Source organism: Brassica rapa, chromosome A02 (genome assembly GCF_000309985.2).
Source record: "Brassica rapa cultivar Chiifu-401-42 chromosome A02, CAAS_Brap_v3.01, whole genome shotgun sequence".
Taxonomy (NCBI): domain Eukaryota; kingdom Viridiplantae; phylum Streptophyta; class Magnoliopsida; order Brassicales; family Brassicaceae; genus Brassica; species Brassica rapa.
Genome location: NC_024796.2, coordinates 15,021,303 through 15,038,967, shown reverse-complemented (window position 1 = coordinate 15,038,967; position 17,665 = coordinate 15,021,303). Strand labels below are relative to the sequence as shown.

General features: G+C 34.9%; 2 protein-coding genes across 2 annotated transcripts; both read right to left on the bottom strand.

Moving 5' to 3' along the window:
• Positions 1-1,572: 1,572 nt before the first annotated feature.
• On the bottom strand, positions 1,573-15,987 carry LOC103849459. Its single transcript, XM_033284118.1, has 3 exons — positions 15,883-15,987; positions 9,824-15,790; positions 1,573-8,140 (listed from the first exon to the last, which is right to left on the bottom strand). Exon 3 carries the CDS (start codon positions 3,879-3,881, stop codon positions 1,842-1,844), a length of 2,040 nt encoding a protein of 679 aa, XP_033140009.1. The 5' UTR covers positions 3,882-8,140; positions 9,824-15,790; positions 15,883-15,987; the 3' UTR covers positions 1,573-1,841.
• Positions 15,683-16,943, bottom strand: LOC108870864 (serine/threonine-protein kinase Aurora-1). The gene is made up of 6 exons (XM_033285217.1): positions 16,886-16,943; positions 16,602-16,806; positions 16,494-16,498; positions 16,068-16,216; positions 15,887-15,982; positions 15,683-15,790 (listed from the first exon to the last, which is right to left on the bottom strand). Exons 1-6 carry the CDS (start codon positions 16,941-16,943, stop codon positions 15,683-15,685), a joined length of 621 nt encoding a protein of 206 aa, XP_033141108.1.
• Positions 16,944-17,665: the final 722 nt, after the last annotated feature.

Sequence of the window (17,665 nt, the reverse complement as noted above, 5' to 3'; positions counted from 1 at the left end):
ATGTGGTTGTTTTAATGTGGATGAACTCTATTCGGTTTGTATGACTTTCTTGTTTGATGTTGAAGGATATTCATGTTGAAGACTGGTATTTAAGACTTATGTTATATATTGGGAAACTTTAGTAAGTTTCACTTTCAACTTAGTGTAACTTCGTGAATTTATGATATTTCGTAGATCGTGAAAGAGGGAGAATAGGGAAACTTTAGTAAGTTACACTTTCAACTTAGTGTAACTTCGTTAATTTATGATATTTCGTAGATCGTGAATGAGAGAGAATAGGGAAACTTTAGTGTAAGTTTCACTTTCAACTTAGTGTAACTTCGTGAATTTATGATATTTCGTAGATCGTGAAAGAGGGAGAATAGGGAAATTTAGTGTAAGTTTCACTTTCAACTTAGTGTAACTTCGTGAATTTATGATATTTCGTAGATCGTGAAAGAGGGAGAATAGGAAAACTTTAGTGTTAGTTTCACTTTCAACTTAGTGTAACTTCGTGAATTTATGATATTTCGTAGATCGTGAATGAGGGAGAATAGGAAAACTTTAGTGTAAGTTTCACTTTCAACTTAGTGTAACTTCGTGAATTTATGATATTTCGTAGATCGTGAAAGAGGGAGAATAGAAAAACTTTAGTAAATACGAAGAGTCTTAGTAAATCAGAATCTCAAGCAAACAACAACAACAGATAGTAGACTAATGTCATGGACCGGACGCATCTCATAGAGTGGTGGGATTCTGACGGGTTAGATTATACTTCAGTTCAGCAATCTCTGCAACCATCGCATCCACGCGCTTCCTTAACATTTCAACCTCTTCCTGGACTCCGAAGACTCATGGTTGACGGAAATGGAAGCCATCATTCTAGACGTAAAAGGGAAATGTATCAAAACCCGAAAGTATCAATAAAAAATCTGGACGTTTTCCATAGATTACCTCATAATTTTTGCAAGTGAAGTATTTTCTCCTCGGTAAAGTATCAAAATCGGTTGGATACTTCAGGTTCCGAGACACTTCGTTGATGATTGTCCTCCCACAAGGGCATCTGGTCGGAATCCCACACTCGGCATCCGCCACGCAGCCAAGCATTTTGGTGTCTCTCTTCCAAGCCTTCATCTGCCTATACTCCTCGGCTGGATGAGTCATGATTCTGAGTAACCTAGAAATCTAGAAAGAAGAGGGACCGATTGTAGAGAGAAATCTAGAGAGAGATCTAGAGAGAGATTGAATAGTAGAGAGAGAGATTGGCTGAGGTAAATGGCGGGTTTAATACACGTCTACGTCGCCTCCGTATCGATTTTGTGGAAAGTCAAAAATCGAAAAAATGGGTGGGAAAATTCAAAAAACTGGGCGCGGATTTTTTGGTGAAGGATTTTCGTGCTTATAGTTTCACTTAGTTTGTAGTTATACAAAAACCTTTAAAGTTTTACTTTTCTGTTTTTTCCGATTTTGTTGGTTTTACTGTACTTAGATGATTGATTTTATGGTTATACCTGATATATTCTATTTTCTATCAACGTTTTAGATGTGCTCATGTAGAATAAAATTTGATTTCGTGACATATGTAACTTTTCTAATCCCACGAGGTAGTGTATACAAAAAATATAGCTAACAATGATGTATTCCCTTCCCATTCGACAGAAAATGTGTTCCAGATTATATTTTTTTCACTCGAAGTTTTTCGGATTTCACAACATGTTGAATACGTCACGTCATCTTCCTAGAACATGGATAAGTTATGTCATCGCAACTGTAATATAAATCATCAACTAACGAAAGGTTACATAACGAAAGTTTCACCAAGTTTTACAAACATAAAACGAAATCACTTTAATCAGGTTTCACTAAGGTTCACATTCATATAACACTTCAGTTCCTTCAGGTCCTTCAGTTCCTCGAGTGCTTTGTGTTCCTTGAGTCCCTTCAGGTCCTTCAGTTCCTTCTGTTCCTTCAGTTCCTTCAGCTCCTTCAGTTCCTTCAGTTCCTTCAGCTCCTTCAGTTCCTTCAGCTCCTTCAGTTCCTTCAGCTCCTTCAGTTCCTTCAGTCCCCTTCGAGCAGTTGAAATAGCTAGCCAGACCCCTATTCGGGATATACTTATTAGGACGGGGACGGGACCGACTTTCTCCCGCCGAAGGATGCCTTTTTTCCTGATGTCTTCCCTTTCTTTTCTTGTAGTCTGGAGGTAGAGGACACTTCGCCGCCACGACTTCTTTTGGAACCATCCAATGAGTTATATGAGGGACTGGATATATAGTCCTTCGATACGCTTTGGCCCACAGTGTAATAAAGTAATATTTCGAAATGAAATCATACATGTCACTCAACTGTAATGGTCTATCATGCTTCAAACACTTAATGATAGCGCCTATTGCATGTCTACATGGGTATTTATCTATATCAAACTTCCTGCAACTGCACGTTTTATGTTGCAAATCTACGGAATAAGTCTTCCTGTCTGCTCCAGTAACACTGTATTCAAGCTGAAAAGTGTTCAGCGGAGTCACTGTAAGTTTAGAACCTTTCGGTGTTCTGTTATGCAATTTGTTCTCCACCAAAGGAACCAATTTTCGAGATGATGGTCCTTCTGCTGCATCCTTCCTATGTCTGTTGAAACACTCAGACATTTTCTCAATAAATGTATCAAGCATAGGCAATAAAGACATCCTTCGCGCCTTTTCAAATACCGCATTCAAAGACTCCGCACAATTAGAGGTGTCTATGTTGTACCTAGCACCGGGGAAATGACACTTCGCCCACCGTTCGACTTCGACACTTTTATCAAGATACCTAGCACACGATGGATACCTCTCCCTAAAATCGTCATACTGATTTTTAAACTCAGGCTCTGAATAAAGACATGCAACCTTTCGGAATAGTAGTGCAACCTCGTCCCTGCCATGATTGACATGACCTTTCACATTGTGCGATATATGCCAGATACAATACCCACGTTTAGACATCGGATACACTTCAGCAACAGCTTTTATCAGACTTGGATTTCTGTCTGAAACAAACACAAATTCCGTCGAATCCGGTATAACAGTTTTCAGCGTCGTGAAAAACCACTTCCAGCTTTCGTTTTTCTCCCCATCAACCATAGCAATGGCTATTGGATAATGGTGAAGGTTTGGATCCTGAGCCGTGGCAATAATTAAACAACCACCTTCAATAGTCTTCAGAAAAGTTGCATCCACAGTGATGACTTTCCTCATGTATTCAAACCCTTCAATGGAGGCTCCCAGCGCAACAAATAGGTATCTGAACCGGTTGTCTTTATCCACTACCAAACTTGTTTTTGTATCCGGGTTCGTCTTCTCTAACATATACAAATAAGCAGGCAATATTCTATATCTCTTCTCGGGATCACCACGAATATCCGCAACAGCTAGTTTTTTTCCTCTCAAACATGTCGTATACGACACTTCCACACCCACTTTCCTTTGCACCAGACCTTTTAGGATTTTTGCTGTTGGTATCTCATATAGTCCCGGATAATCCTTGTGCACTATAGCTGCAACACATCTTGGTGTAACTTTCCTTTTCTTTCCAGTACTTGAAGTTACGCGAGAGCATGAATGCATATTCCTGTATGTTCTAATCGAGAACGCTTCAGAATTATTTATCTTTGTTGCTCTCACACTCCATTTACAACCTTCATCAGCTCCCCGACATTTCACCACATATCGACCCCTGTCCGAGTTGCAAATACTGATTCCAAAACAGTTCTCCTGTGATGCTCTATCAATAATATCTTTCACAGCTTCTTTACTCTCAAATTCTTGAAACAACTGAAGACCCAAACCATCTTCCCACTCTTTAACCACTGGATTTTCTTTTGCAACACGTAGGAGCTCAACATAGTACGAACTAGGACGAACACCCATAGAGTTATCCACGTCGCCCTCACTGTCCACGCCCCCTTCGCCGGCTTGCCCATTAACAACATTAATGCCCCCTTTTCCGGCTTCTCCATTAACAACATTAATGACTTTTCGTCGGCTTCTCCATTTATAACAACATTCTCCACCCGTTCAGCCCCCGGCAGATATAGTTCTGCTTCTTCAATGCGAGGAAATAGAGTGAGTGCACCCTGATTACCTTCAACTTCGGGTAATCCACTCGCAAGCTCACTATAGTTCCCACCATATGAGCTTTCTTTCTCAACTACTGATTGTTGCTCCATTACTGGAACTATTTCCATATCTTCGATGACCTCTACATGCAAAATACTTCTTCTTCCCTCTTTATCCACTGATGTCAGATACACATACACATCTTCATCATCCAAAATATATGATTGCCTCTTAGGTTCTACTACCAGTGGAATATAACTCAGATTCATCCTCTTTAAACACGGATCTATGCTCTTCTTCTTGCATATCCTCTCCTTCAAACATGAATAAATGATCTCATCCAATGATGATGTCTTAAAGGATATACCATACAAACGACCATCGCTTGGAATCCATTCATAATCATCTCCAGATTTCGCATATTGTCCATCATAGTGAAAGTGTATGTTTGTAGAAGAATAACCCATTATCTGTTGTACCAAATAAAAGTATACAATTAAAGTTAATCCTAGTTATACAGTTTTGCTATTAAAGTCCTACTAAATTATACTTGTTTACACTTTTTCTCAACAGTAAAGTTTCACCTATTTACACTTTTATAGTCTACCAGTTTCACCCTTTTAATTCTGGATTTCAGCTTTGATTCCCGACATTTCTTGTTGACTTTGATTACAAACACACCATACAGCTCTCAATTGACAACACAAAGACCCATATATTCGAAATCTACTGTCTAAAAATCCCAACCTAACGAGCCGCATTGAGTTCATTCATTCGAGTCCACTATGATGGGATTGAGTTATAAGATACAGAACAAGACAATGCTTTAACTGAAGTTTATCTGACCTGGGTTGGGGGTCAATTACAGCACCCACGCTCGCTGCAATCTCCTTTACAATAGAAACTCCGAATGATCGCTCTAGCTTTCATTCTCTCGCTTTCTTCGCCGTCCGTCGAGAGAGACAATTATAACAATTAGGGAAGAGAGAGAAAAATTAAAACTAATTAAGAAAATCCACCTGGACAGGAGAGAGAGATAAACCGCGCTTTTTTTTTATTGGTCAAGTAAAGGAGCGTTTTGATTGGTCAAGTAGAGAGGATGTTCATTGGTCAAGTAGAGAGGGGCACTTTCGACTTTGACCATCGAGTTGAAGAGTAGGAAAACAGATAAGAGTATGGCAGATTACATGAGAGTACGCTAGATCACTTTTTCCCTCATTAAGAGTACCTGAGCACTTGACTCCCCAAATTAAGTGTAACACGTAAATTTTTATTTTATGCTATTTTTTTTAGGTCCCACTTTAAGGCAGGACAAAATAGGAGAATGCCATTTGGCAGGGAGAGCACACGGTATCTCTTATATATTAATTGAGAAACATTATAATTTTTTGGTAGCCACGTATCATCATTAGGTTGATTCTTAGAATCATTAGAAAAATAGATTGGTCAATCTAATTATATAATAAGTTTTTTATTAAACTAAACATAAATTCATTATTAATGTTCTTTATTATTTTCTTAAATAAAAGTTACGGAATTTCCTAATGTGGCTAATGTATATATGGCAATGAATGATTTTGAAGATTTGATAAAAATTAGTGTATCTTCTATCATATTTGCTTAATTTTAAAATATTAAAATAAATTAAACAATCACAATTACCATATAATAAAAATTTAGATTTTTTTGTATATGTTATATTTTGAAATTTTAAAAACAACTATAAATTACTAAAACTGTTAAAAGTCTCACATTCAAATTTTATGATCCATAGTTTAAATTTTTTTTATGACAAAATACAAAGGATTACAAAATCATATAAGTAAAAAGTCTAATTTAATTAATCTATATATATATATATATATATATATCGTTTTAAATTAAACTATAAACCCTATAGAATACATAAATATTTTAGTTTCGAAACTTACTTTGAACATTTTTTTGATAAAAGCTTTGAACGAAAACTGACAACTTTACTTTTTTTAAATTTTTTTTATAAATTATCATTAATTTAAAGTTTTAGCTATTAAAGATACAAATGGTCAAAAACACCAGATGAGTAGAAAATATCTTTTAATAGGCATTAATATTAAAAATATACTATGTATGTTAATATCATTTAAATTTAATTACATATCCTATCAAATAAAAAATATTGTTTAGATTAATAAAACTGATTTATATTTTCGTACCAATTTAATTGTATATGTAATAGTTACTGGCTTTTGATTATTCAATATATATCTATTATTTTATAATATGTAAAAATATATAATACATAAAATAATTTTTATATAAAATTTTCATTCCGCGCTAGGCGCGGATCTTAACCTAATTCGTTAGTAAAAGGCGAAAGAATAGTTCACTTTATGCTATTTTTGGAAGAGAGACTTGTGTACATTTATTCGTTTTCTCCTTTCTTTTTTAAATGTACCAAATTTTTCATAGCAAATATTTTAATATCCCCTATATATTAATCATGCAGCATTGTTAAAATGAAAAACTTAAGGAGCATGGTTACATGTCAAACTGAGAGCATTCCTCAGCCTTTTTTTTAATTGGACCAACTTTACTAGGATTATTAAAAAAATTAACATTAAATGAACCACTTAATACTTTATTATATATCATTAAATTCAAATATGAAAAAATAACCATTTAATTATTTCCTTTGATATTTGGTTATTTAATGCATTAAAACATGATTATTTTTATAGAAAGAAAAATTGGAAAAGGAAGATGAACCGGAGAGATTCTGGCAAATTGTATACATATTTGTATATATAATGTTACATAATAGTTTGCGTAAAATTTGGTTGCATAACTTTTTTCTTTTTTTTATTAGATTTACCAGCAGAAAATGATTTCAATTCTCCCATTGAAGATTTAAAAGAAAAGTGTATGTTTTTAGTTCAGCCCATTTGAATTTATTTTAGGCTTAACATAAATTTTGAAAATCTATAAAATGGACTGAATAATATTGAATGTAATATATAGAGAAATTCCCTAGGATAGCCTTTTTTTTTAAGTTTTTGTCACAAAAATAGCCTTCAATGAAGTAAATGACCAAAATAAGTTTTATTAAAGAATTAAAATGTATTTTTACCCTAGGGTTAACTAATATAGATTTAGGATTTAGAGTTAAAGGGTGAAGATTTGGGGATATGGTTTCAAATTTTTTAAAATAAAAAAGTTAAAATTAAAATTTTCAAAATAAAAAGAGGCTATTTTGTTCATTTTTGTTTTTGAGGGCTATTTTGTGACAAAAACTTAAAAATATCTATTTGAGAGAATTTCCCTTTTATATATGTAAAATCAATTATGACGAGGTAAACAAAAAAAAAAGCAAACTCATTTTTTATACAATTACCACTAACAAATTTCTAAAATAAAAGGAAAATTGCTACAAATACCCAATTCATAGTACCTTTTTTCATGTTTACACTAACCACTTTTACTTTCACTTTTAATGAAGGATAAAAAACACTTATACACTTAGGTGGTGTTATTGAATTCATAATTTCAATAGAATTTAACGGAATTCTAATTTAAACGAAAATCCATTGTTATTGGATTGGGTATTTGTTAGATGGAATTTGAAATCAACTAAAATCACCTGTTATTCAATTTTCATTTGATTATGTTAGAATTCACTTTTCTTGGATTTTAATGGACTTCTGTATCAAAAATAGAGTAAAACAAATACAGGCATTTTGCTTAATATTTTGAAGGAATTCAACTGTAAAACAAAAACTAGAGCACGGCCACCAACATAATAAGTCCAAAAACTAGAGCACGACCACCAACAAAACAAAAACTCTTTTTGTGTGGAAAACGTTTGCCTTTATTCAAGATAGTCTATTAATTGTGTTAGCTAAATTTAAAAACAAAATATGAACCAAGTAAAATAATTGGTCACTATAGATTTTACTCAGGTTAATGTCGAAAGCATGGTTATCCAAAAAGAATAAAACTAAATAAAGTAACTGTTATAAATTATAAGTCACCAAAAAAATAAAGAAAACCAAAAATCTAAAATATGTGGAATTTGATTACTTTTAACAATACTAGAGCCGGTGTCCGCGATTCGCGCGGATTACATATGTAATTAAAGTAATGTTTTATTAAAATTTAGAGTTTTAGTTTCTGAAAGTATTAGTTAAGTTTTGTTTTTTTTTGGATGTGAAGACGTAGAAACAAAATAGTTTGACAGTAGAAATAAGTAATTATCCAAAGAGAATAGAATCCGGTAGATAACGAAAAAGAATTAAAATAAGATAAGACGTAGACGATGTCTGTGAAGTATATTATGAATGATCTTGTAGAGCGGCCACTTTCTATTGCGGGCGGACCTATAGATAAAAACAATTTTGTTAGTACATCTTAATTATTGAGTTTGAAGAGTTTCGGGTGGGCAGACTTACTGGTAGTTTGCATCTTATGGTATAGAAAGTTGTTTAAGATTCCGGGAAGTCTGCTCTCGGTGATCATCGGATCGTGATTCTGGAGGAGAGAGAGAAAGGAATTTAGTATTTTTTGTATAATGTTGTGTATTGGGTTGCAAATAATATTGGATTACCTGGTAGGTGCGATAGACCGTTGTATATTTCTTTGTAGACAATGTTTTTAACCTTTTCTATCTTTTGATCCTTTCCTTGTATAATTTTGAGGTCTGATTTGGTAGTAACTCGGGAAAGACCAACATAGAGCTGTCAATGGGTGAAAACGGGCTGTGGCAAATACAGTACGACACCTTTCAAACTCTGACCCTGACTTTTGTTAATTGTCATTGCGTAACATAGCCTGATTGGGATGGAGCTGTTCGGAAATAAGTACAATAAGTAAATGAAATTATTTTGTTGGAGCAAGTAGTCGAGACATGTCTCTATTATATTTTGGCTTTTAATAATTGAAAAATATAGAACATTGCTGGATTAAGTGATTTAGTTTTGTGTATACCTTTCACTTTATTCCGTACTCCTAGTGGACGTCCGCGTTTACGTTTCGTTGTGTTCGAACTTGATGATTCTGATATTGGTAAGAAAAATATTAGTAATAAATTAAGTTATGATTATAACAAATAAAATTTAATAAGATGTCAAATAATTCGAGACTATGACTTTTCTTGTTTTAATATATGTGAATTTCCATAATAAGATGTCAAATAATTTAATATCAGTTTTTTTTTTGTTTTAAAATATTAAGTAAGTTTAAACATTTAATTAACATCTGAGGGTTTGGATTTTAAGATCTGAGGTACGGGTATGGATTTTACGATCTGAGGTAAGGGTATAAATAGGGATCTAGATATCATCGAGACGGACAGGGTATGTGGAAGGTCTGTGGGGATCATGAATGGAGGATTTATGAGAGCACATTGAAGTACCATCACTCTCATCGGAGGCGTTATGGGGGATGAGTTGGGGGAGAGGAAGAGAATCGCGGAACAGAGCGAGACGCCGCTTAGGGTTAGGGATGATGATTTCAGAGGAAGGGGCTATATAACCCGAACCGTAAGAGCGTCTCTGAATTTGTCCGGGAGTTGGGCTTAATGGACTGTGACACAAAATACATATGAAGAGAGGCAGGGAGATAAGGTTATGGACTGGGCCGTGATGATTTCGTTTTTTTTTTAATTTCAAGCCCACTTCGTTATGACCTGGCATATTAGTTGGTCCTGATTATTTTGCCTATGTGAATAGCCTTAGGAAGCTAGAATTTAGCTTCTTTTATATAGTGGGATTGAAAACTAAAAAGTTCAACTACATGTAACTTTTGCCAAACATCAACCAATATCTCTATCAAATGTTAGTTGTGGTAAACTTAATAAAAAAACTTATTCTATCACACATTTTAGTTTCAGAGACACTAATTACTTTCTTCATCTGTTTGATTATATGGTCCAAATCGTGATATAAAAATTAAGTGGAATAATCCATTCCTACTCATTCCTTAAAAAATGCACCATTTCTGAGGAATTTTGCTGCGTTTGATTCCTTATCATTCTTTGAATTTTAAGGAACTGTAGAAGAAAAACATTCCTTATCAAAATGGATATGGAACAAAAGGAATAATATTCATTTTCATTCATTTTGTTTTGTTCCTATTCATTCCTTTCTTATTTATTTATATTCCTATTTTAATGGTCACCAGTTAGAGCTATAGTAATAACAAACAGAAACACTATGAAATTATTCTTTTTTTTTTGTGAGATATAATTTTTGAAGTAATGAAATTATCTATCTGTTGTATTTATAACTTTTTTGGAAAACGTTTTCCTTTATTTTTAGATAGTCTATTAATGGTGTTAGCTAAATTTCAAAACAAAATATGAACCAAGTTAATGAATTGGTCACTATATATTTTACTCAGGTTAATGTAGAAAGTATGGTTATCCAAAAACAAATTAATGAACTGTTATAAATTATAAGTCACCACAAAATAAAAGAAACCAAAAGTCTAAAATATGTTCAACTACATGTAACATGGAATATGTTAAAAAAAAAAAACCAAAAGTCTAAAATATGTGGAATATGATTAATTTTAACAATATTGAAAACTAACAAGTTCAACTACAGTAACTTTTGCCAAATATCAACCAATATCTTCATCAAAGGTTAGTTGTAGTAAACTTAATAAAACAAACTTATCAATCACAAATTTTCGTTTCAGAGCCACTAATTATTTTCTTCATTTGTTTGATTCTAATTTGTGTTGGTCTACGTCTTTTTCTCCTTGGGAAAGACATGTGAAAGGTTCACTCTCCTCAGAGTTTCTTAAGTAGCAAATGAGAAACTGATACTTACAAAACCTCACTTACAAAACCACCCAAAAGATTATTGATTCTCTCTGGTTCTTGATCATTTAGGCTTCTACTAAATTGGTTATAGAAACAGTTGAGTTGTTTGCTTGTTGGTGGATGGAAATGGAATAGTGGTAATGTCTGTTTCTATTCTGTTTGAACACTTGATTTACGCTAGATGCAATCAGCTTGCTCCTTGCAAACAAGACACAGACACTCCTTGAAAAATTCTGGGTACTTTGTGATCAATATACTCTTAAAGTCTTGAGGCAAACCCTTTGCAGACTGAACAAACTCAACCTTTTCCGAAGACACTCAACAATATATATAATCATTAACCACATAAGCGTGATCGAGTGGTACAGCGGCCTTGGAAAGATACTACGCATCTCAAATTTGATATCTACCAAAATCAGATTTACCCGTTTATGTGGCCAGATGACATGAATATCTAATATCCATTGCGATGGGTCCCTCTTGTGCGGTGACCATGCCCCCAGAATTAGTAGGTTCGGCTTCGGCCAGCAAGATATCCCTGAAGTAATATATATTTGCACAATCATTTAATAAACTCACATTTTAATACTTTGTTACATATTATAGCATATTGTTAATACCACATATGGTTCACAAAAGTGTCACACTGATTAATAAAATATGTTAAAACTAATTATATTAATAATTATATTTATTTATTTGAATGTAATAAATACTTTTATTAACAATTGGTTGTGTTTTTGTCTTGTTTTAAATGTAGCCAATACTCATTGTAATAATTAAAAGCAGTTCTAAAATCAAAGCATTTTTACTAATGTATGTTTTAAAGATTAAAAGAGGGACGTAATTAAATATGAGTGATATGAGAGACTTACACAGAAAGAGATTTTATGTCTTCTCTTTTCATTTGAGGACACATTGTATCTTTAACACACTTTGTGTGTACTTTGTATGGACAGCTGTCTTTTTCTAGACAAAAATAACTTTGCTTTTGTATAAGTAGAAGCATATTGTTTCTAAAGAATCAACCATAAGCTAACTAAAATTTTGATGGAATGGTTCTTTAGTTGAAGAGAGAGAGAAATAGGATTTTATATAATTATAATTCTTAATTCACCTTCATTGTAGTTTCTTATTTTCAAAAGTTAAATATATATAAATCAACTTTGTTTAATACCATAAATTATAACTTTTTATTTTCTACATTTTAATATATATTTTTATATTTTTATTTTCTTACGGAAACATACAGACAAGAAAGACGTAAATGGAAAACATGGATGAAGAAGACGTGGACAGAGAAACATAGTCATAAAAACATGAACTCGAGAAATATAGATTTGAAAATTTATGGATGAAAATTCATTCAAGTTTGAGTTTTCAGATTTTCTTAAGATCTTTGAGATTTTTGGATAGTTCAATTTTTTGAGCATTATGAGTTTCTTAAGAAATAGATGTGTACGAGTGATTTGTGAACTTAGTGGTTGAACTAGGTGGAATATACGAAGTACAATGGATGGTGTTTGAATAATGATAATGCAAAAATACAAGTTCACTAACTTTTACTATAAAAAGCAGACAAATTCTTGTGGACGGATGATTGTGGACGGATTATGAATACATGTTCAAGCTTCATCTTCCCTCCCACGTATTGAAAAATAAAGATTCAAGAGACTATTCAATTCAAAAAAATTAGTATAGATCCTATCGAAATCATTTTTGTATCCATCTTTGAATAATTTTACAGTTAGTTAAGCTGGAAACAACAAAAAACGTCAAAACATTACATAAGCTGATAGTAACCACGTGGACAAGTTCTTGTGGATGGATACTTATGGATGGGATCATGTATAGATGTTTGTGAGTACGAGGTTTGAATGGACAGCTGCCGTCCACACCGATCACATCCACAAAACTTCCGTCCACACCGATCACATCCACACATCCTCTGTCCACATCAAGAGAGCTCGATGTCATGCCGTCCTCTCCACACTTGAGCTCAGACCTGCTGACCATCGTCGTCCCTACCTCTCCTCCTGCTTCTTCTTTCCTCTCCCAAGACACTCGCCACAAACTGCAGCGTCGATGACAGAAGTCCTTATCGTGTCCATTTTCAATTCATCTCGGATCTCGGATCCGCTGAAGCTTTTCGCGGTGACTACATGCGCATATGAGCTCTGTTTGAGGCGTGGTATGAAGCTAAGGCTTCGCTACATTTATAGGAACACGGTTATGGTTTTGGAATTTTGATACGATCAATGAGCTGAGACATTGAGTCAAAATTCTATTCGGAATGCGAAGCTTCTCACGATGATTACAAATGCGTATGAGCTCTGTTTGAGGCGTGGTTGGGAGCTACGGTGAGAGGAACACGGTGGTGGTCTCGAATTTTTGATACATTCAACGAGCTGAGAGATCAAGTCGAAAGAGATGGAATGGGAGAAAATAAATCTAAAAATCAAAAGTGGGGATAGGAGAGAGAATACACATGTTTGTATTTTAATTGTTTTTTTTTTTTTGTCTGAATGTGTGGACAGTAATGAATGAGTTGAGATTAGTTAAGAGAGTTATGAATGTCTAGTTGGAGTTTAGTTGAGGGTAGGAAAGATATATCATATATGAAAAGTGGCATGGGGAAAATGTCTTCAAGTGTAATTATAAAGTGGAAATGTGTCCAACAAAGTAAATTTTTCCGTAAATATTTATAGTCAAGGATCCTATAATCGCTCCTCTCAGACGCGACTATGGAGGCAAAGCTTTCACCACCATCTTCCGGCGCCGTTGGAGCCCAAGCTCGCCGGCATCAAGACTCTTCTCAAAAGCTTCGTACTTGTCACTACCAATGATAATTTGAGAGCGTTTCTGTAACAATCCGTCACGTAGATTATTGGTGCGGTTAGCGTTTCTCGAACCCAAGATCTCACCCTTTAACAACTTTCCCACATGACAAGTTGTCACTAACGGTAACATCCCAATTTCTGGTATATGTGGAAAAGTTTAATAAAATTGATTTTGCTACCTATGTCACCAAAGTGCGCTTACCTTATCTAGCACACATCTATTTAGAACTCCAGAGTTAAACGTACTTAAGCTGAATTAGTGGAAGGATGAGTGACCTATCGGAAAGTGATTTGTGACATTGTGCGAATGCGCTTACCTTATCTATCACACATCTGTTTAGAACTCCAGAGTTAAACGTACTTAAGCTGAATCAGTGGAAGGATGAGTGACCTATCGGAAAGTGATTTGTAACATTGTGCGAATGAGGCCAAAGCACTAAAAATTTTGGGTGGTGATTGCAGGGTCAGTAAACAAGACATTCGGGCCTTGAAAAAATTAATGCACTGCCCGTCGGACTGGAACGTTACAGTTTCGGAGATCTGTTGCTCAGTCATGGCCTCTACTTTAACTGCTCAGATATATTTGACAGTCGCCTCTCCCTTGTTCTCCCTTCTTTGACATCCTTATTGATGATGGGTTACCGTTCTTACTTGGAAGATCTGTTGCACCTTTATGAACGGAGCATCTTTTCAGCTGCTTCTCTCTTTATGCTGGCCGAAGGGGTTGTGCAATACTCGAAAAATATCCCAGCGATGAAGACTTCCATGGTTAACCTGCAAATCCAGCTTCATATTCTGCTGCTTTTTTTTGGAGCCCACTCAAGATAGTGTGTGTCTGGTCTCTGGAACCTCCTCCGGTGATAAAAGATTACATGCTGCAGTGCTTTCTGCCATGCCAGCTCCACTACCTCTGGTACGGTAATGCCGAGGACCAAAGCTACATTGTGAGAGTAACTTCAGATGGCATGTCTGGAAACACCAAAATTGATTTGATGCTAAGCAACTTTGGAGCTAAGCTGAGTTCTCTTGTTGTTTCTACGGAGTTTATGCCAATGTTTAAAATGCTCAATCAACCACTGAGTGTTATTACAATCACAAGCTTAAGCATCCTATTGTTTCATATTCTGGAATTTCAAAAGCTTGACTCAAACCAGCAAGTTAAACTTTAACCAACAACATGGAAAAAGTGTATACAAACTTCCTTTTGTCAGGGCCAAGAGAGATCCTTCTCTGCACCATCCTTCTCAAAGAAGATAACCATATGACCATCATCCCTCTTTGTAAGATGTGACGCTCTCCTGGTATTCAAAACAGTATGAAACCTTAAGACATTTTCAAGCAGTACAAAACTTTAAATGTTGAGAAAGATCTCTTTTGGCCCTGACAAGAGGAAGTTTGTATACACTTTTTCATGATGGTTAAGTTTAACGGGCTTGTTGAGGCATGTCTCTCGTTAATTAGATCGCAAGTGGGAACTTCAATATTTTGCATAAAAAGTAATAAGCAAGATGCACCCATAATCAAACTCTAAAAACATATTCCACGATTCAAACCTTTATTTTCTTGTCGTCTCCACAAGTGACAAAACACATTTCCTGGTTTGGTAGGGAGAAAGCAAGATAGTTGACATTACCAACATGTGCATCTAACCTATAACGGTAAATAAACATCAAGATTGTCGTCTGGTGCTTCTGAAAGGACTTCACTGAGGCGTTGATAAGCCATTCTGTCCAAAAGTTGAAGTGCCTATAAAAGAAGAAAATTACTTTTATCAGACGATGACTTGAAAAAATAATGCAGATAATTATTTGGAATATATCCAAATATTTTATTATTTATTATTTGGAATAAATTAAGATAGTTATCTTTTGTTTGTACTAGGGGCAGAGCCCCCGCGCAAGCGCGGGGCCGTGAACACTATTTTAATTCATAAGATAATCAATTCTCAAATCTCTCTTGGTGTCTTTTCACTACTTGATGATCTTACTACCGATTAACAGATTTTCTGGTTTGATATCTTTGTGTATCACATGCTTGCCATGGCAATAGATGAGAGCCCTCGCCAACGATGCAACATACTATCAAAGTAAACATATAAAGATCTCAGTTTTTTCTTAAGTAACAAAAGAATTGATTAAAACATATAACAGCAGAAGGAAAAGGAATGCACCAACAGTTGCAGCTCGTCTTTCGCTGAAGTACTTGCATTTCTGAAGCTCCTTGTAAAGCTCGCCTCTAGCAGCATACTCAAGTATCAAATAAATCCTTTTCTGCAACAAAAGCCAACAAAGTGTGTTATACTAAAAAAAGGTGGATCATGTCAACAAAAAGAGCAAAGAAGCGGCTAAGTTTTACCGGATCATAGAAGTTACCATAGAGCCGGAGTATATTGGGGTTACGAAGATGTGACTGAATCTCAACTTCTCTTCTTAACTGATGCTCAACTTGAGATTGTTGAAGCTGAGTCTTGAACAGAACCTTCAGGGAGACAATGTGGTTGCTCTCTTTCACAGTTGCATACAATGTGTGAGAATTTGAGGAAAACAAACAATGTAAAGATCTAAAACAAATGTTATGTGTGAATGGATACTAACCCGCTTCTCTCGAGCAAGATAAGCGTGACCAAACTTGCCTTTTCAAAGAGGCTTTCCAATGTCGAAATCATTCAGATTCCATCTCTTTTGCGCAACTGCAGAGACATTTGAAGCCTCCTAATGAAAACAAAATCCAACAAAACATAATGAGACAAAAAAAACAATGGATTCATAAATCTAAACACACCTCGCCTACAGGATAAGTAAATAAAGAAACAAAAATATTAAAGCTGGTCTCACGTTAATAGCCTTACAAAATTTTAGTCATGAAGATTAGAACAGTTAAAAGACTTGCCTGGTGACTCCAAGGCCCACATTGTGAAGGAAAATGGTGGCGCCATTCATGTTGTTGTGACCGTGGACAGCATCAATCCCATAGATCATGGGGATCCCAAGGCGGGTGGAAAGAGCAGCCTTCTGAATCTCGTTGACCATGTTCACCCAAGCTTCAGGTGTGGCCTTTGGTGATGGCACACTTCCTCCACCGCTCAACACACTCCCTACACATACATTAAAGATCAATTCAGTTAGACAATAGATTGAATACTTTAAAAAAAGTTCCAAAGATTGTTTTTATACCAATGAAGTAGTTCTTCATGACATCAGTTGTGGCGCCGCTGCGTTCGATCTGAACCATCTGAGAAATCTTCTCTTGGAGGGAACAATAATTCAGACACATCTCAAGATTTCTGGTTGTGGGAATCTTTAGTTAGCTAGTATACTTATTACTCGGTAAAGCCTATTTTTTTCTTTCATATTGATGAATACATCAAAACAGAACCAGAAATAAAATGTATGTTGAGAAGAACGTGAAACAGATGACACAATGTGGCAGATGGACTTACATTGTACTTCTGATAACCTGAATCACCTAGCCCAAACACTGCAAAGCGAACTCGTTGCAACCAAGAGTTTCCCAAGTTTCTTTGAAGAAGAAACCTCCAAAATTCCTTCAGTGATTTGAAAAAAAAGACAAGGAACAAACAATAAGGTACACAAAAAACTGCATTATTGGTAGTGAAAATTGACAACGAACCTTAAAAAAATCTGGAGAGTCTCCTTGCCCTGTAGTGGATACAACAAAAATAATAGCGTTCTTTGGAGAAAAGAATATGGCAACTTTTTGAATAAGAATTAAGTTATAAAAGAAAATACTTTTATATGCTTACTCGAAATTCAATCAATAGAACTGCTCAAATCTAAGAGCTTATTACAACAATCATCGGTTGTAATTGATCAAACAGAGGAATTGTCACGGTTTCCTTGATATTAAAATCTGAAGCAAACAATCTTCAGAACAGAGTAAGAAACTAAATTGATTCACAACAACATCTCACATACCGAGTCGAATTCGTCGTT